At 39.7% G+C, this 19822-nt stretch overlaps 1 protein-coding gene across 2 annotated transcripts; it reads left to right on the plus strand.

Annotated features, from left to right (window-relative positions):
* Positions 1–2788: 2788 nt before the first annotated feature.
* Positions 2789–13883, plus strand: METTL2A (methyltransferase 2A, tRNA N3-cytidine). Of its 2 annotated transcripts, none has more exons than XM_081029994.1 (9): positions 2789–2924; positions 3084–3175; positions 4812–5167; positions 6312–6361; positions 6692–6752; positions 7883–8022; positions 9757–9863; positions 11300–11365; positions 12416–13883. In XM_081029994.1, the coding sequence occupies exons 1-9, from the start codon at positions 2815–2817 to the stop codon at positions 12571–12573; spliced, it is 1140 nt and encodes a 379-aa protein (XP_080886120.1). In that variant the 5' UTR covers positions 2789–2814; the 3' UTR covers positions 12574–13883. The 2 variants fall into 2 exon arrangements, with proteins under 2 accessions (XP_080886120.1, XP_080886121.1); XM_081029995.1 differs by having other exon boundaries at positions 2799–2924; positions 12202–13014.
* Positions 13884–19822: the final 5939 nt, after the last annotated feature.

Raw genomic sequence — 19822 nt, forward strand, 5'->3', positions numbered from 1 at the left:
ATCGGTGCATAGCTTCCCAAGGGGGATACTTCGAAGGTGATGGTAGTGATTATTCAGCAATGAGATGTATAGCCCTTTTTATAGGATGAGTTCGTGAACTTAATTGTTTGACCTCATATAACAGTGAACAAACATAAAATACTCAGACCTCACAGAATTTAGTAATGGAGCTAATTATAACCACTGACTCAGTACTTCCACTTCTAGAAATTATTTCCAAAGAAATAATCATGAATGTACAAAATGCTTTCGTTATAAAGATGTTTATCATGTTGAATTTTTAAGTAAGAAGCTTAAAGAACCCTAAATGTCTAATAAATCAAGATACAGCTATATAAAACAGTCATTAAAGTGATGTAAAAGAATATTTCAAACAAAAGAATGATATTCACAAGCTATTAAGTTTATAAGCAGGCTACAAATGCTAAGAGGCATGAGAGAACTTTATGGGTTAGTTCTAAAATTTAATTATGATGGTGGTTGCACAAATAGATTTTTATGAAAACTCATCAAACTGTATACTTAAAATGGATGGATTTAATTGTATGTAAATTATACCTCAGTGAAGCTGTAGAAAGGGGGGCACAAAACAGTTTGTTCTGAATATACTTTAACTTAAAAATTATTTCTATAAATAAATTAGAAAAAAAGACTGGAAGGATATAAACCAAAGTATTTAATGGGTTAAATTAAGAATAGGATGGGGGTATTTTCTTGTCTTACCTATATCTTCCAAAGGTTCTACGATAAACACATCTTTCTGTTGCAATAAGAAAAACAAAACAAAACAAAAACAAACAAACAAACAAACAAAAAACAGAAAAGTTGTTTTAAAATTAGAGTTGCTAAACCAGCTTATTCAATTATCTAGGGCTGTTAAAAATGCTGTCCAGTTTCTGCGAAACATTAACCAGAGAAAATTAGGACACCAGGGTGCCTTCCCCGGCATTCAGTTCCAGAACCCATGCTTACACAGACCATAATTTCCACTGATTGGAACTGAAAGAAAAGTAATTAACTACCCGTGTCCGGGGTTGACACCCAAAGCAATAATCCAGACTCAGAGTTTTTAACCTTTACATCCTTTGAACCCATGCCACCCACTGAACTAGAAGAGTTCTCACTACTCACCAGCAGAGGGACCCTTAGCTCCTCTGAAATGCAGTGCCGGCTGAAGTCCATATAAAGTTTGATACCTCAGAGGACTCACAGCCGTGTCTTCCAAATTTCTTCTGAAAAATTATTCTAGGTGCTTTAAAAGATGAAGAAAAATGAGTTGTACAGGTCAACCAAAGGTAATTGTATAAAAGTTAAGTTTAGGATACTTTATGAGATTTCATAAACAAGGCCCAAGTTGTTTGACATCTTAAATAACTCAATTGGAACGAACATAAGTACCTTCAAGCGAAGACAGAGTGAGCTCTTCACAAGAAAATACACAGTGGGACTGCTGATTTGGGAACACGTACAGCTTTTGGTGTGGGGAGGAAAAAAGTCTGTAGATGAGAGAACAAGATGCCAAGAGTAAACATAAATCAACCACCATACCTGCAAACAGCTGGCTTTGAGAAAAGATAGAAATCCTTGTACTCGTTATTTGGAAAGGAGGTTTTGTTCAAAGTGTTTCAGAAGACCATGACAATGGCGAAAGTATTCTGTCTTCAAATAAAGTACAAGTTCTTTATTTGAACTACTATCTTTTTGATTCACTCGTGTATTTTTCTTTGTGATTAGAGAGGGTTTGGGGATTGTTCCCGTTGCTTTGGTGGGAAAGGGATAGAATTTCTTTTTGCTCCCCTTAGTTTTGCCTCCGGAAAGAATCTGCAAGGGAGTAAATGATCACTGGTGCTCAGCGTGCTAAGTCTAGTACTGCACTACTCAGTTAATTAACCCTTTTCTTCTCTTTTTCCAAATGGTAGTCATCCCTCTTCTCCTGGGAGTCTTCTTAACTAACCTTCTTGTGTTGACAGCATACTTCCTTCCAGATTCTTGTGAGATTCAGTTTGCAGTAACTATCGAAATAAAAATGTAAGGCTGAAATGTATTGATATAACAAACTGTGCGTATGTGTCACAATCTTGATTGTGAGAACAAGCTCAGGTGTGGATAATTCAAAAGGGTAGGTTACACATCTTTTATAGACTTGTCCTTGTTATTCCATTGGATCTCACAGAATAAACTTCGTGTTCTCCGAATTCATTTCATATCCTCCCCTCCCCCCAGAAAAATAGTGTGAAGATATATATATATATGATATAATTATATATATGTAATTTAAAATACATATCATAGCTTTTCACACGATGAAAAGCTGACTAGGGAAAGCTAGAAAATTGCCCTGTTTCCTAACCGGGCGTGTTACCTCCCTAAATTCTTCTGGCCGTCAGCTCTACAGTGGAGCTGAATGAAGAACCCTCAATTCTAAAAGCGATCCAAGATGTTTCCTGGCTTACAACTTGAGGGAAACGGGGGAACCTGCTGGAGGAACCCAGCACTGAAAGGCGGCTCAAGTGAAACATCTCGCACTTTCTGGCCGGCGTGCACGTCCACCAGCGCCCGCTCAAGGAACAACGACTCCGGCGCGGAATTCTGCCGGCGCCCCGCTTCCCCAGGGAGCCCCCCCCCCAACTCAGAGCCCGCCGCACCCGGCGGAGCTCGAGACCCACCAGGGCACTGGCCCCGCCCCGCCGCGCCCCGCCCCGCCCCGCCCCGCCGCGGTCTTTTCCCGCCCAGACCCCGAGCCTTCCGGAGGGGGGCGTGGCCCGCCGGAAGTGCTCGCATTACGGAAAGGTAGGCATTTCCGGCTCCGGTGTCATGGCGGGCTCCTGCCATGAAGGCACGCCCGCGGTGCCCGGAGGAAAGAGGCAGCAGTTTGGAGGCCGGTTCCTGAGCGACCCGGCGCGTGTCTTCCACCACAATGCTTGGTAAACACCCTTTCCCTCCCCCAGCCTGCGGCTCGCCCTCTGTCCCGTTGCCCTGCTCAAGGCGCTCTGCCCGCACGGGAGAGGTGCTTCGGGGCCAGCCACTCACCCTGCCCGCAGCTGGAACGTGAGGCCCTTAAGCATCCCGTTTGGTTTTTCCAGGGACAATGTGGAGTGGTCAGAAGAGCAGGCCGCGGCAGCCGAGAAGAAAGTCAGCGAGAACAGTACCCAGCGGGTGTGCCAGGAGAAGCAAGGTGCGCCCCGGAGGCGAGGGGGCCTCAGCGGTATCCACAGCCGGCCCAACCGCTGGACGCGCTGTCCCGGAGGCCAGAGAACCGAGGCCACCAAGAGCCTTTTTTACTGGACTGATACCAAACTCGGGGGTAGAACGGGACGGGGAGGGGATGTGCATGGATGGAAAAGGGCTACCCCGGAAAATGTTGTTAGGGCATAAAAGGGTGTTTGGGTTTGGGTTGACAATATTTTCTGGTTTTCAGTTATGTTAACTAGATCCCTATTCATATGGTTGGCCTATGGCAACCGCCACACATTGTCTTAGAGGATATGCTTTTTACATGTTAACACTTTGCCTATGGAAATGTTGCCTTTGAAGTTAATCTTAGTGGTCAGATCCTAAATGTTGTTGGAGGAGGGGCTAATGACTGGTGAATTGTGTGTCTTTGCCTTGTGTAATGGCTATGAGGATTTAGGGCTTCTGCGAAGGAAAGATGGATGAAGCAGAATGGAGGTAAGTCTGGCCAAAGAAAAAGAGGCCACTTCTAGAGAGGCGGATCATTTCACTGCGAAATATCCCTAGATACTAAAACTAGAACTAGTTGGGCTTATGTCATGTTCTAAGAGACAGTTGAAGGTGGGACTAGAAACTGGCGAGTAGTAATCTCTGAAAAGAGTTTTATACAGTTAGAACATTTTAGTTACAAAATATTTACCCTACAAAGTTTGACAGAGACTAGATCAAAGCAAGTTAAAGTTGAAAGGGATTTTGAAAATCATGTAGTCCAATATCCTCTTTTTACAGTTAAAGAAACTTGGATCACAGGACATTAAGTGCCTTGCCCAGAGGTAAGCAGTTAGTTAGTAGTAGCAGTGGTGAAACTAAAATCCAATTTCTTAGGTTTTTCTTTGTACTACACTAGTCAAGGTCCTATATTGGTAAAAAAAAAAAAACACAGAAAACTAAAATCTAGGACTACCTTGATCACCTTAAACAACAGCTTTCTTTTAAACAGTTCACACTTCTTTGGTATCCCTGTCCTCTATTGTCAAAACTCTTCTCATCTAAAGACATTTTTTCCTCATCAGCATTTTCTATTTTCCTTTTAACCTTTCTGTTTTTAGCATCTATAAGTAGTAGAATTTATTTCTGGGCTCCACACACTATAAAGAACCACAGACAGAGGAACATATATAAAGAAAAGCTGCCTGTATCGGAACCATTGCATTTACCTGGGGAACGACTGAAGAACCTGGGACATTTAGCTTATAAAAGCGAAGATTTAGAGGGGAAAATAACTGCCCTCAAACACAAAAGAGTTATTCTGTATGGTCCTGAGAAATGATAGAATCTTTTGACCAGGAGTGATTAGACAGATTTGTTGCTTAACATTAGAATTTTAAGAGTCATCCAAAGATGTGGGAAAAGAATTAACAGTAAGTTCTTGGCAGAAGTTGGACTCCGTGGAAGGACAGGCTGTAGAGGGAATTCAAGTGATAGGTGATAGGACTAAATGATACCCAGCTCTGAGGCTATGGCTCTACTTGAGGATACTTTTAGTATAAAATGACATTCAGTGAAGCAGTATAACTCATATTAGATACAAATAAAATATTGAGAGATGGTTCTTAAATTTTTTTCTTAAATATTTACAGTTGATTATGAAATCAATGCCCACAAATACTGGAACGACTTCTACAAAATCCATGAAAATGGATTTTTCAAGGACAGACATTGGCTTTTTACTGAATTCCCGGAGCTGGCACCTAGCCAAAACCAAAATCATTCGGCAGATTTGCACACAGAGAACAAGAGGAGTGAAGTTCTTGGATGTAGGAGGAGTGAGGATGGACCTGATTTAATAATAGATCAGCACAAGTGTTCTTCAAACAGCCTTGGACATAAAACACAGACCCTTCCTGTAGAAGAGAATGTAACTCAGAAACTCGGTCACCTGGAAATCTGTGCAGATGAGTTTCCTGGATCCTCAGCCACCTACCGAATACTTGAGGTAACCTCCCTTTATTGTCCTGTTAGTGAAGGGGTTAGTGAAGTTGTTACAATAATATATTGTGCACATGGTCAGCATAGAGCGGCTGACCACAAAGTAACTTCTGTCTGATGAAGCTGACTAGACTTGACCCTCATGTTGGCCTGGAATCATCTCCATTTATGAATTAATGCAATTCCTTAAATGTAGAGATACCTGGTGGTCATGACAAACAAGATCGATCACCCAAGGTGCTATCTGGGCATATCATATTGCATCTGAAAGTTGCAGGTTGTGCTATACCTGCCATCTGGAAAAGAGTCCCAGGTTACAAGACAACTTCTGTTATTTCTCTTCTAATAGTTATAAACTGGAAAGGTTAGTTGGGATGGTGTCTGCTTCTCGGGTGTGGAGAATTCTTGTCTCTGAGTTTAGACGGTATCGAAGAGGCAAGGTTAGACCTATCTAGGTGGGGACTAGAATGTAAACTCACAAATGGTGACTACACACTCCACTGGAAGCTGATTAGCCTTAGAATTGAGTCCTATGGCATGACTTTGCACTAGTCCCTTACCCTCCCCAAGCAGAACAGGACTTCTGCCTCTCTCTCTCTCCCTCTCCCTCCCAATCCCCTCCCACTCCTACTCCCACTCCCTCATAGTTTTTATGAGGATTAATTGAGATAGTGTGTGTAAAATGGCGAAGAATAGTACCTGGCACATAGTAAGCCCTCAGTAAATGGCATTGTTTTTATTATTATCACACCCAGCACTGTATTAGGACAGTTTAACCATAGTTCCCTTTTCATGAATTTTTCAGCTCAGTCTATTGAAAACATTTTTCTATGATATGGTGGTTTTCAGTAAGAAATTATTTCATCTATGGGATGATTTGCTAGAACTCAAAAAGTAAAAGCAACCCATGCCCTTTTTTCCAGACCAGCTCTCTTCTGCTAATAAAAGCCCATGCTCTTGTCTTTTATGGCTACCTTTTTAAGAGTTCCTGAGGTCAAGGTCAGAGAAAGTCATGGGTACTGTTTAGCTCTGATCACTACATCTTCCCTAATAACACAGTTAGGCAAGATTATTGTTAATTATTTGTCTAGCTTCAGGGAATTAATTCTTTGTGTTTAATTCTGTGATTAACAGTTTATTTCTGTCTGCAGGTTGGTTGTGGTGTGGGAAACACAGTCTTTCCAATTTTGCAAACTAACAAGTAAGTATGTTACGAGGTTAAACTACATGACAGCAAAGAGGAGAAAAGGAGGAAGTTGTTGTTTACCAAAAGTCTTAACTTCATCAATATAACAGTGGTTAATTGGAAACCGTGGACTATGGGAGATTTAGATTTCTACATTATCCATTTATGGATTGTTTTGATTTAATTTGATTTGTAAGTTACCTTTGTCATCGGGAAATTAGTAAGGTTTAAAACCTATGTTACATTGTTGATATAAGGTGTCTTTGATATTTTAACTCTGCTACACAGGAAATAGAAGAGACATAATCCAGTTGTAATGTAATTCTGTTTTTTCTGCCCACTCAGTGACCCGGGACTCTTTGTTTACTGTTGTGATTTTTCTTCCGCAGCTATAGAACTTGTCCGGGTAAGTGCAGTAGCTCCTATCAGTGATTTTCACAGATTAAAGGAAAGGGATCTCCTAAAAACCAAGGTCTCTATTTTCTTAATTGTACTGTGGTCTGAAAGCAGAAGATTACTGAAACAGCCTGGGGTAGAGGAAAGGGCCAAGCATTATACAGAATGTGCCACTTGCCAGCTGTAGAATTTTGGGCAGTTCTCTTGACCGCTCCAAACTTTTTTTTTTTTAAGCTTGAAATGAGATGATTTTTTTCAGTCAGGGTTTTTTGAGTTACAAGTTACAGAAACATCTAGACAAACTCAGCCAATAAAGTGGAATGCATAGAATCCCAAGAGTGTAAAGTAGTCAGCCCTGAAAAGGTGTCAGAGACCCGAGGTGAGTTGGCTGGCCAGTGAGGTGTTGTCACCCCCTCTTTCTGTCACAGCACCTTCCTCAAGTTCATGGTGTCTTACTCATTGTCCAGTGCTCATTTCCTGTTTCTATTTGTTCTCTCTTTTCAGGCTAGCTTTTTGTAGTAGGTTTTTCCTGGGTTTGCATGTGGCACAGACATGCTTGCTTCTCTCGGCCCAACTGATAATCTACTTGTTCTTCTTGAATTAGCTGTGGCCAGTGAGGAACAAAGTTACATTTTTGGAGAAGAGATGGCAAGGGAAGATGTGGAAAGGGACGTTACCCTAAAATATGTCTGTTATAATATGTTAAATTTTCCACATTTAGAGAAATAGACTTTCCTGGAGAATTCTATGATCTGTGTAATATGCTATAGTTGGATTGGGAGTTGTTTTAAATCATGTTTTTTCAATATGTTTTGGCTCTCTCCTTAGGTTTTTCTTTTCCCTTTTGGTCACTTATCTTCCTGATCATTTTCTAGTCCTCAAATCTAAGTCTCTGTATCAGAATTAGAGGAAAAGCAGGGGAATCAAACATTCCATTTTAAAAGCACCAGTTAGATTCCACAGGCTCTTCACTAGAATTGTTCGATTCTTAGCCTCTGAGTGAGAACGTGTGCCTTAATGATTAGAGGTCTATCCCTCCGAGGGAAGGAACTGCAATTACACTTAAAGCAAAATTAGCTTTCCTAGAGGCTTTGTGAACATTTTCTAACCCGTGTATCTCTCTCTCCCAACTGTCTGCAGACAAATTCAGCATATGATCCTTCTCGGTGTTTTGCCTTTGTTCATGATTTGTGCAGTGAAGATAAGAGTTACCCACTTCCTAGCAATAGTCTTGATGTCATCATCCTCATATTTGTTCTTTCAGCAATTGTTCCAGACAAGTAAGTTTTAGATCCTTAACCAGTAGTGTCACAAAAATACAGCTTTGGTCAGGGACCTTGATATCAGAGTTGGGCCCTAAATAAAAAGGATGTTCTGATAGACAGGAAGAAGCTACTCCATCCAAAGTGATATAAGTGTCTCAGCCATTTTCCTAAATTTGTCTTGAAGTCAGACTTTGTTTCAGTCTTTACACCTCTGCTTGTTGACTGCAGTGGTCAGTTCTCCTTATTTTTGTGGTTTAATATCCCTGCAGAATAGTGGAGCAGTCTTTAATGGATATGTGAAGAAATTTCCCTGTTGATAATTGCATAGCACTGTTTTAGAACGGTGCGTACCACTGCTGTTAGATAATGTCTCATTATTGGCCTTTTTAAATGCTTTAAATCAAGCTTATTAACAGTGCAAAATTTACAGTGAATCTTATTAACTCAGGTGTTCTCTGATGCCTAAGTTCTGAGGAAAAATGAAGTACAGTAGAATTCCATAAAATCAAGTTTAGGTAAGAAAAAAATTCAATTGCTCTACCCTAGAAGATACTGTTAAAGCCTCATAGGCATAGGTAACCTGTCGTCCTGGCGAAATACTATCTCGAGGAAGCAGTGTTGGTTGGAGACCCAGGAGAGCGATTGATTTTCTCTAGCCCACATTTCCTCTAGAACAGCACTGAGTCATCTGACCTGACAGAGATATTGTGAGTGTACAATAAAGGCAGACGGAGAGTGGCCCCAAAGCCGGGCATGGTTCTAAACATTAATAACCACAGAAGCTTAAATGGTACAAACTTCTAAAAAGTTACATGGACTGAAACAAAGCATTAAAATTAAAAATTCATTATTCAGGGGCAGCCCGATGGCTCAGTTGGTTAGAGCGCGGACTCTGAACAACAGGGTTGCCAGTTAGATTCCCACATGGGCCAGCGAGCTGCGCCCTCTGCAACTAAAGATTGAAAACGGTGACTGGACTTGGGGCTGAGCTGCGCCCTCCACAATTAGGTTGAAGGACAACGACTTGGGGCTGATGGGTCCTGGAGAAACACACTGTTCCCCAATATTCCCCAATAAAATTAAAAAAAAAATTCATTCAGTGTTTAAGTAGACTTTCAAATTTTTTTTGTAAATTTGTAGCATTTATACTTATGAGGTTAGTAAAGATAAAACCTGCACCAACCCTTGATATGGAAAGTGTCGTAGGAAATGTACTCCACCCATAGTCACTCATTTGCATACTGACTGTCACCATGTAAAGTGTAAGTTCTTGAGGTTCCGGCTTTAGTTAACAAATGGAAAGTTCAAGTCTGCATTCAAAGAGCTTGGGCCTCGCGCATGCAGACGAGTCAGCTAGCAGTCCCGCATCGGGGTGTTCAGGGCTCCCATCAGAGAGTCATGGGAGCATGGGGCAGGGATGGCTTCCCCAGGAGGTGATCCCATCAGGAGGAGGAAGTAAACCTCCCAGGAGGAGGAGAGTGTGTCTCTTCCCCTACCATGGAGCCGGAAGGCAGAACTAGGTTATCCTCAGGCCTCTTCATACCAAAGGCTGTGGGTCGAAGCCACAGTGGTGATCAGGCAGCAGGAAGCACGTCAGAAGTTTGGGTGTGTGCTCCCACTCTAATGAAACAAGGGCAGAGGATCTAAGCTTGCAGGGTAAGGAAGTCCATGGGCTTTTTGGGATATGCGAAAAGGAAAAGGAACCCTGTTTTTAAACAGGCCTGAACTTCGTTCCCTGTCGCCCCACAGGATGCAGAAGGCACTCAACAGGCTGAGCAGGCTTCTGAAGCCTGGAGGGATGATGCTTCTGCGAGATTATGGTCGCTATGACATGGCCCAGCTTCGGTTTAAAAAAGGTATTTTGCTACTATAATCAAACTGGTTTTGCCATCAGAACAGACATTCTAATTAGTAGAACAGCACAGAGACTCTAGAATTACAGTTCCATGTTTAAAGCCACTTGATGCATGGCAAGGGTGGCCTGTTTTTGAAGACTTGTATAATCTAGATATTAAGGATGTCTTTTTTAACCAATATGGCTACTTTTAGAAGAGATGTTTTTTTAAAAAAAAGATATTTGATTACATAAATAATTTTAAATGTGGTATGGCAAAAGATACCATTACTAAGTTACAAGACAAATATTTTTGGTGCATAGAGCAGATAAAGACAATATCTGTGTTCTTCAAGGAGCTGTTGGCAAATTGATAAAGAAAAGATCAGTGACCCACCCAAAAAACGGAAGGAATATTTTAGAGTTGATTCACAGAACATATCCAAATGGCCAAAAACGAAAGTTCAAGGAAACAACAATTACAATGAGATACCAGTTCTTAAACCTATTACTGGCCAATTTAAAGAAAGATAATATGCTCTTTCATTACCGGTAGAAACATGAATTGTTACGGCGTTTTTTAAAAGCACCCTGTATTATCTATCCAACAGTCCTTTTGGGAATTCTTCAAGAACCAGCCCATAACATATGCATGAGCAAAGTCTTAGAAACAAAGTGAATGTCTCTGGATAGGGGACTGTTGTGTTGTGCCTGCCACGTGAGGTAGACCCCATACCACTGGTGTAGGGGGCAGAAGGGGCTTTGTATTACCAAGTGAGAAAAACTGTGCAGATGAGTATTTTAAACTTGATCCCATGTTTAATAGTGGCTGGGGAGAAATACACAAGTAAGTAAAGCAAGTGATATTATATTGACATTCACAAGGTGAAGGATTACACACCAGGGTGTTAAATTGGCATAAAGTCAGGGGCTTAGCAACAGAAGGGAAGAGAGTGTCCAGGATAAAAACTGTGTTATTTATGAATGTGTGTAGACACATGGACAGACATGCTAAAGGACAGTCACCAAAATCATATTGGTGGCTGTCTTATTCTTATTTCCTTTCCTTAAACTTGGCTATACTGCTTGATTTTCCTTTCTCTTTTTTTTCTTTTTCTTTTTTTTTTTTTTTTTTAACAAAGAGTATGTGGTATTTGTTTAATCAGGAAAAGGAGACAAACACAACCTGTTCCAGCATCAAATAGAACTCTAGAACAGGGGGCTCAGAATCTAGCACTGTGGTTTGAGTATTCCCCTTGGGCTGCTCTTCTGCAAAGCTCCAATCCTTTTATAAGAGAAATTGTAGATCTCTTCCAAGTACCAAGTATAACCAAGAAAGAATTCTGTTCTCTGTCCAAAAAGTTGATATGTGTTGTACATTTGATTGACATTTGATATGTGATGAAATTCAAAGACGTGCTGTAATGTTTCCCTGATTTTTACCACATCACTCTGCAGGTCAGTGTCTGTCTGAAAATTTCTATGTGAGAGGTGATGGCACCAGAGTTTACTTCTTTACACAAGGTATGAAAACATTCATCTTTATGCTAGCATTCCCAAAGTACCGTAGTAAATGTTCCTCAGTGTATTTTCAGAAGCAAAGTCATCTGGCCCTCCTATCTTTTGCACCCTTTCCTGCCCTTCCTCCCCCCCCCCCCCCACAGCCAACCTGAACTGCTCGCTGTTCTCCAGGTGGGCTCAGCTTGTACGTACTGAGTCCTCCACCTTGCTCTTCTGCTGTTGCTCTTCCTCTCTGTCGCTTTGTCCAAAACGGGAGGAAACCAGCCTGTTTCACAAGATCCAGTGCAGCTGTTTATACTCTAAGCGGGGTTGTGCCTCACGTGCCCCTGAGTTAGGGTGCACTCACTGTTCACTGGGTCCGGGTATCACCTAGAACTGCTCTCGGCTGCTTGCCCGGCTGCAGTTTTCTCCATTCTTGGGCCCTTTGTCACATCACATACATTTTTGAGCCTTTGGCTAAAGTGATGGAACCTCTCCCCTTAAAAAAAAATGGCTTTGACATATACAAAGGGTGCCAAAAAAATGTATACACATTTTAAGAAAGCAAAACAGTATTAAAATTGTAATATTTAATATATACCGGTAACAAAAGAATATAAGTTACCTTTGACTTCTGCAGTTACAAGAGGTGCTCAAAGTGGTTCCCATCAGCATCCAGACACTTCTGATCACGGCGAACTACTGCTTGAGCAACATTGACCAACGTGTCCTCTTGTATACATTTTTTGGCACCCCCGATATACATATAGGTCTTTACATGTTATTTTAACGTGTCCATAGAGCCCTTGTAAAAATTCCTCCCTCTCAGCAGAGTCTTAGGGGAGCTCTCCCTCTTGCAGGCTGCCGTTCCCAGATGGTTTGGCTTCTGCTACCTAAACATGAACTTGCTGTTACGGAGCCGCTGCTGCCTCTATAACTAAACAGCCCCACTGAAGCCACTTAACTATGTGAATAATGACAGCAATCTCTAGGAGCTCCATTTAACATAGGAAGTGGTAGACACTATGCATTTTCCTCGGGAGGAAATACATAAACGTCTCTCTTCCAAACTAGATGAACTGGACACACTTTTCACTACTGCTGGGCTGAAAAAGGTTCAGAACCTGGTGGATCGCCGATTGCAAGTGAACCGAGGGAAGCAGCTGACAATGTACCGAGTTTGGATTCAGTGCAAATACCGCAAGCCTCTCCCATCCAGCACTGGCTCCTGACCTGGTGGGAGCTCACCAGGCATTTTTAAAAGAATATCCACAAGTGGTGTCTTGTTGGTGTTGGACAGCAGTTCAATGGTTCAAGTAAATTTGAGCCTTGAACCTAGGAAAACTTATTTTTCATCAAGATTCTAACACTTGTGCTTCCTATTTGTGAAGCCCTTTAATACATACTTTTCTCAAGTTTTTTCTTACTTTGAGATCTCAAACAATCTTGCTATTTTGTAATTTATCTCAATAACTGAAATATTCATGGGACTTAGGAAATTAGAAGATATCAAGGGTTTATTTTCATGTGAAAGTGTCATGTGATATGATAGTCATTTTACTGTAAGTTTTATTAAAGTATTTGGGATTTCAAACACGTGGTCCCATGGTACATTAAGTATTTTTCTTCCTCTAAGTAACCTGTGTCTAAAAAGTAAAAGGATCTTCACTTTTAGCAAAGTTGTCTTATTTTTTGATTGGGCCCTTCGATGTTTGAGACAAAAGGAATTGAGAGGACTTCATTTTAGCCACGTCACTTCATTTCTGAATGTGATCATCTGTATTAATGTTCTGCTTTTTTTCAGTTACCACTTTTATACGTTTCTCTCTTGATGGTCCATAAGTTATATGCTGTATTCTTAATTTTATCAAGTAAATAATTGCAATTCTTCATTCCTACTTTTTGGATTTTCAACTTAAACTTAGATATTTTCATAACAGTTTCAGTATTTTAGTTACATATGTGAAAAGACATAAGCAGTTTTTAAAAATAATTCCAAACTTAAAGAAAAGTATATTACCAGAATAGTCAAGTTTTTTTTTTTTGTAATCATTTTTGAGAGTAAATTGCAAGGTGATGTTCCAACACTCCTACATATTTTAATGTATAATTTATGGTATAGAATATTCTTCTATATCATGAAATAAATTCATCAGATGTAGAAATTTACATGTAAACACTGCCATGCACAGATAACCAAGTTTTCCCAATGGTCCCAAGATATCCTTTATCACTGGGGGAAAAAAAGCCATTTTATTGCATTTAGTAGCCATGTCTCAGCCTCCTTCAGTCTGGAACAATACTTAGGCTTGTTTTCTTTTTTTTTTTTTTTAATTAAAGTTTATTGGGGTGACAATTGTTAGTAAAATTACATAGATTTAAGGCGTACAATTTGTATTACATCATCTATAAATCCCATTGTGTGTTCACCACCCAGAGTCAGTTCTCCTTCCATCACCATATATTTTGATCCCCCTTACCCTCATCTACCACTCCCCTCCCCCCTTACCTTCTGGTAACTACTAAACTATTGTCTGTGTCTATGAGTTTTTGTTTCTCATTTGTTTGTCTTGTTCTTTTGTTGTTTTTGGTTTATATACCACATATCAGTGAAATCATTTGGTTCTCTGCTTTTTCTTGTCTGACTTATTTCACTTAGCATTATAATCTCAAGATCCATCCATGTTGTCACAAATGGTCCTATTTCCTCTTTTTATAGCGCCCAATAGTATTCCATTGTGTATATATATATATACCACAACTTCTTTATCCATTCATCTATCGAAGGACATTTTGGTTGTTTCCATGTCTTGGCCACCGTAAACAAAGCTGCAGTGAACATTGGAGTACACGTGTCTTTATGGATAAATGTTTTCAGATTTTTTGGATAGATACCCAGGATAGGGATTGCTGGGTCATATGGTAATTCTATTCGTAATTTTTTGAGGAACCTGCACACTGCCTTCCATAACGGCTGCACCAGTCTGCATTCCCACCAACAGTGTATGAGGGTTCCTTTTTCTCCACAGCCTCTCCAACACTTGTTACTATTTGTCTTGATGATAGCCATTCTGACTGGGGTGAGGTGATATCGCATTGTGGTTTTTATTTGCATTTCTCTGATGATTAGTGATCTTGAGCATTTTTTCATGTCTATTTGCCATTTGTATGTCCTCTTCGGAGAAATGTCTCTTCAGTTCCTCTACCCATTTTTCAATTGGGTTGTTTGTTTTTTTGTTGTTGAGTTGCATGAGTTCCTTATATATTTTGGATATTAGCCCCTTATCGGAGGCACTGTTTGCAAAGATCTCCCATTCAGTTGGTTGCCTCTTTATTTTGTCGATGGTTTCTTTTGCTGTGCAGAAGCGTTTAAGTTTGATATAGTCCCATTCGTTTATTTTGGCTTTTAGTTCCCTTGCCTTTGGAGTCAAATTTATAAAATGCCCTTTGAACCCAAGGTCCATAAGTTTAGTACCTATGTTTTCTTCTATGCAGTTTATTGTATCAGGTCTTATGCTTAAGTCTTTGATCCATTTTGAATTAATTTTGGTACATGGTGACAGATAGCGGTCCAGTTTCATTCTTTTGCACGTGGCTTTCCAATTCTCCCAAAACCATTTATTGAAGTGGCTGTCTTTTCTCAATTATATGTTTTTTGCTTCTTTGTCAAAAATTATCTGTCCATATATATGTGATTTTATTTCTGAGTTCTCAATTCTATTCCATTGATCTACATGTCTGTTTTTTTGCCAATACCATGCTGTTTTGATTATTGTTGCCCTGTAGTACAAGTTAAAGTCAGGGAGTGTGATACCTCCAGTATTGTTCTTTTTTCTTAAGATTGCTTTGGCTATTCGGGGTCTTTTGTGGTTCCAAACAAATCTGATGATTTTTTTGTTCTATTTCTTTAAAAAATGCCATTGGGATTTTGATGGGGATTGCATTAAATCTGTATATTGCTTTGGGTAATATGGCCATTTTAATTATGTTGATTCTTCCAATCCATGAGCACGAGATGTCTTTCCATTTCTTTGTGTCTTCTTCAATTTCTTTTAAAAATGTTTTGTAGTTTTCAGCATGTAGGGCTTTCACATCCTTGGTTAAGTTTATTCCTAGGTATTTTATTCTTTTTGCTGCAATTGCAAAAGGAATTGGATTTTTTGATTTTTTTTCTGAGATTTCATTGTATATAGGAATGCAATGGACTTTTTAAAAAAATGTTTTATTGGGGAAGGGGAACAGGACTTTATTGGGGAACAGTGTATATAGTTCCAGGCCATTTTTCCAAGTCAAATTGTCCTTTCAGTCTTAGTTGTGGAGGGCGCAGTTCAGCTCCAGGTCCAGTTGCTGTTTTCTAGTTGCAGGGGGCACAGCCCACCATCCCTTGTGGGTGTCAAACCGGCAACCTTGTTGTTGAGAGGACACATTCCAACCAACTGAGCCATCCAGGAGCTCAGCGGCAGTTCAGCTCAAGATGCTGTGTTCAATTTTTTAGTTGTAGGGGTCACTGCCCACCATCCCTTGCGGGATTCAAGGACTTAAACTGTCAACCTTGTGGTTGAGAGGACGCGCTCCAGCCAACTGAGCCATCCGGGAGGCAGCTCAGCTCAAGGTGCCATGTTCAATCTTAGTTGCAGTGAGCAGAGCCCACCATCCCTTGCAGGACTCGAGTTGAACCAGCAACCTTGTGGTTGAGAGCCCACTGGCCCATGTGGGAATCGAACCGCAGCCTTCGGAGTTAGGAGCATGAAGCTCTAACCGCCTGAGCCACCGGGCCAGCCCCTGCAAAGGACTTTTGAACATTGATTTTGTAGCCGGCAACTTGACTGTATTCGTTGATTGTTTCTAATAGCTTTTTGGTGGAGTCTTTAGGGTTTTCTATATATAGCATCATGTCATCTGTAAAGAGTGACATTTTAACTTCTTCATTCCCAATTTGGATGCCTTTTATTTCTTTCTCTTGCCTGATTGCTCTGGCGAGGACTTGCAACGCTATGTTGAAAAGCAGAGGTGGTAGGGGATAGCCCTGTCGTGTTCCTGAACGTAGAGCCAAAGGGCTTCAGTTTTTCACTGTTAATTATGAGATTAGCTGAGGGTTTGTCATACATGGCCTTCATTATGTTAAGGTATTTTCCTTCTATGCCTATTTTGTTAAGTGTTTTAATCATAAATGCATGTTGTATCTTGTCAAATGCTTTTTCTGCATCAATTGATATAATCATGATTTTTGTCCTTTATTTTGTTTATGTGATGTATCACATTGATGGATTTGCGGATGTTGAACCACCCTTGTGCCCCTGGGATGAATCCCACTTGATCGTGATGAATAATCTTTTTAATGCATTGTTGCATTCGATTTGCTAGAATTTTGTTTAGGATTTTTGCATCTGTATTCATCAGAGATATTGGTCTGTAGTTTTCTTTTTTTGTGTTATCCTTACCAGGTTTGGTATCAGGGTAATGTTGGCCTCATAAAATGAGTTGGGGAGTACTGTCTCTTCTTCAATTATTTGGAAGAGTTTGAGCTGGATTGGTATTAGATCCTCTTTGAAGGTTTGGTAGAATTCACTACTGAAGCCATTTGGTCCCGGACTTTTGCTTTTGGGAAGGTTTTGGGTGACTGATTCAATTTCGTTACTGGTGATCAGTTTAGATTTTCCAGTTCTTCATGGTTCAGCCTAGGAAGGCTATATGTTTCTAAGAACTTGTCCATTTCTTCTATGTTATTGAATTTGGTGGCATATAGTCCTTCATAGTATTCTTGGATGATCCTTTGTATTTCCGTGGTGTCCGTGATAACGTCCCCTTTTTCATTTCCGATTTTGTTTATTAGTGTCTTTTCTCTTTTTGTCCTAGTGAGCCTAGCCATGGGTTTGTCAATGTTGTTAATCTTTTCAAAGAACCAGCTCTTTGTCACATTAATTTTTTCAATTGTCTTTTTGTTCTCTATTTCATTTAGTTCTGCTCTGATTTTTATTATTTCCTTTCTTCTGCTGACCTTGGGCTTCATTTGTTCTTCTTTTTCTAGTTCTTTAAGGTGAAACATGAGGTTATTTATTTGGGATTTTTCTTCTTTTTTGAGATAGGCCTGTAATGATATAAATTTCCCTCTTAAAACTGCTTTCGCTGCTTCCCAAAAATTTTGTTTGGTAGGACGTATTTTCATTCTTATTTGTTTCTATGTATCTTTTGATCTCTTCTCTAATTTCTTTGACCCGGTTGTTCTTTAAAAGTATGTTGCTTAATCTCCATGTATTTGTGTTTTTTTCTGCTTTCTTTTTGTGGTTGATATCCAATTTCAAAGCCTTGTGATCAGAGAATATGCTTGGTATGATTTCAATCTTCTTAAATTTGCTGAGGTTAGTTTTATGTCCCAATATATGGTCTATCCTTGAGAATGTTCCATGTACACTAGAAAAAAATGTATAGTCTGATGTTTTAGGATGATGTGCTCTATAAATGTCAATTATGTGCATTTCATCTAATGTTTCATTTAGGGCTGCTGTTTCATTATTTATTTTCTATTTGGATGATCTGTCCATAACTGTCAGTGACGTATTTAGGTCCCCTGGTATAATTGTGTTTTGGTCATTTTCTCCCTTTCGTTCTGTTAGTAGTTGCTTGGTGTATTTCGGTGCTCCCTGATTGGGGGCATAAATATTGATGACTGTTATGTCTTCTTGTATAGTTCCCTTTACCATTATGAATTGTCCATCTTTGTCTCTTGTTACCTTTTTCACCATGGAGTCTGTTTCATCTGATATCAGTATAGCTACACCTGATTTTCTCTGGATACCATTTGCTTGGAGTGTCAATTTCCATCGTTTCACTTTGAGTCTATGCTTGTCCTTGTAGCTGAGATATGTGTATTGGAGACAGCATATGGTTGGGTGTAGTTTTTTGATCCAATCTACGACTCTGTGCCTTTTTTTGGTGAGTTCAGTCTATTTACATTTAGGGTGATTATTGATATGTGAGGATTTCCTATCATTCTATCTTTGGTTTTCTGGTAAAACTGTGTCTCCATTGTTTCTTTGCCTTTTTATTGTTGTCTATTATTTCTATGTGGTGGTATTCTATGATGTTTCCCTTTGTTTCTTTTATTACAGTATATATTTCAGTTCTGGATTTTATTTTTGAGTGGTTTCCCTTAAGTTTCTGTAAAAGAAAGTTTGATATTTAGAATATTCCATTTTCTTCAGGAAGCCTACTTTCTCCATTCCCATATTCCGGTTCAGGCCTTTACTTTCCCCCTTTTTATGTTTCGGTTACCACAAATTGTCCCTGTTGATGGTCGAATAGCCTCCTTTAATATTTCTTGTAGTGCAGGTCGTGTATTAGAAAATTCCCTCATCTTCTGTATGTCTGGAAAGGTCTTTGTTCCTCCTTCGTATCTAAAGGATGTCTTTGCTGGGTGTATTATTCTTGGCTCATAATTTCTCTCTTTCAATAGTTTGAATATTTGGTTCCACTCCCTCCTGGCTTGTAGAGTTTCTGCTGAGAAATCTGATGATAATCTAATGGGCTTTCTTTTGTAGGTTACCATCTTCTTTTCCCTGGCTGCCTTGAGGATTCTTTCATTGTCGTGGATTTTAGACAGCTTCAATACAATGTGCCTTGGAGAAGGCCTATTGGGGTTGAGGTAATTAGGTGTTCTATTTGCTTCTTTGATTCGAGGATCCAGTTCTTTCCACAACTCTGGGAGGTTCTCATCGATTATTTGTTTGAATATACTCTCTGTTCCCTTCTCTCTTTCTTCTCCTTCTGGTATGTCCGTTATTCTTATATTGCTCTTTCTGATGGAGTCAGAAAGTTCTTGTAGAGTTCTTTTATTTCTTTTAAGTCTCAAGTCTCTTCTTCCATCCATGTCATTTCCAGGTTTTTATCTTCGATGTCACTGATTCTTTCCTGCATCTGGTCAACTCTACTACCTAAGCTGGCTATTTCATTCTTAATTTCTTCTATTGAGTTCTTAATCTCCAGAAATTCTATTTGGTTCTTTTTTAAAATTTCAATCTCTTTGGTAAAATGTTCATGTTCTTTGATTGTGTTTCTGAGTTCATTAAACTGCCTTTCTGTGTTTTATTGCATCTCGTTGAATTTTTTCAGAACTGCAATCTTGAATTCTCTGTCATTTAAATCACATATTTCCATATCTTTCAGTTCATTTTCTGGAGACTTTTCACTTTATTTCTGAGCCGTCTTGTTGCCTTGGTTATTCATGGCAATTAATGATTTATTATTTGTCTTCCTCAACATTTATAGGAGTGGGTTCTGCAACAGGTTGATAGGAAGAGGTCTTTCTTTTGTTTTCCAGTACGTGTTTGTAGAGTGTTTTATTTTCTCTCCATCTACAGTCTTTTTTTCTCTCTCATGCTGTAGTGTTATATTTTCTCTGCACTATTCCAGCTTCTCACACAATGGGGGGATTCCCTGGAAGGCGGGCTTCTCCTCTGTTAAAACAGTTCACCTGGATCATAG

Source organism: Rhinolophus hipposideros (genome assembly GCF_964194185.1).
Source record: "Rhinolophus hipposideros genome assembly, chromosome: 20".
Lineage (NCBI taxonomy): Eukaryota > Metazoa > Chordata > Mammalia > Chiroptera > Rhinolophidae > Rhinolophus > Rhinolophus hipposideros.

Bases quoted from the DNA above. Each gene is read 5' to 3' on its own strand.
- METTL2A (XM_081029994.1), top strand. From the start codon at position 2,815: ATGGCGGGCTCCTGCCATGAAGGCACGCCCGCGGTGCCCGGAGGAAAG. The intron at 2,925-3,083 runs GTAAACACCCTT...TGGTTTTTCCAG, and splicing joins GTCTTCCACCACAATGCTTG to GGACAATGTGGAGTGGTCAG. The intron at 3,176-4,811 runs GTGCGCCCCGGA...AAATATTTACAG, and splicing joins GGTGTGCCAGGAGAAGCAAG to TTGATTATGAAATCAATGCC.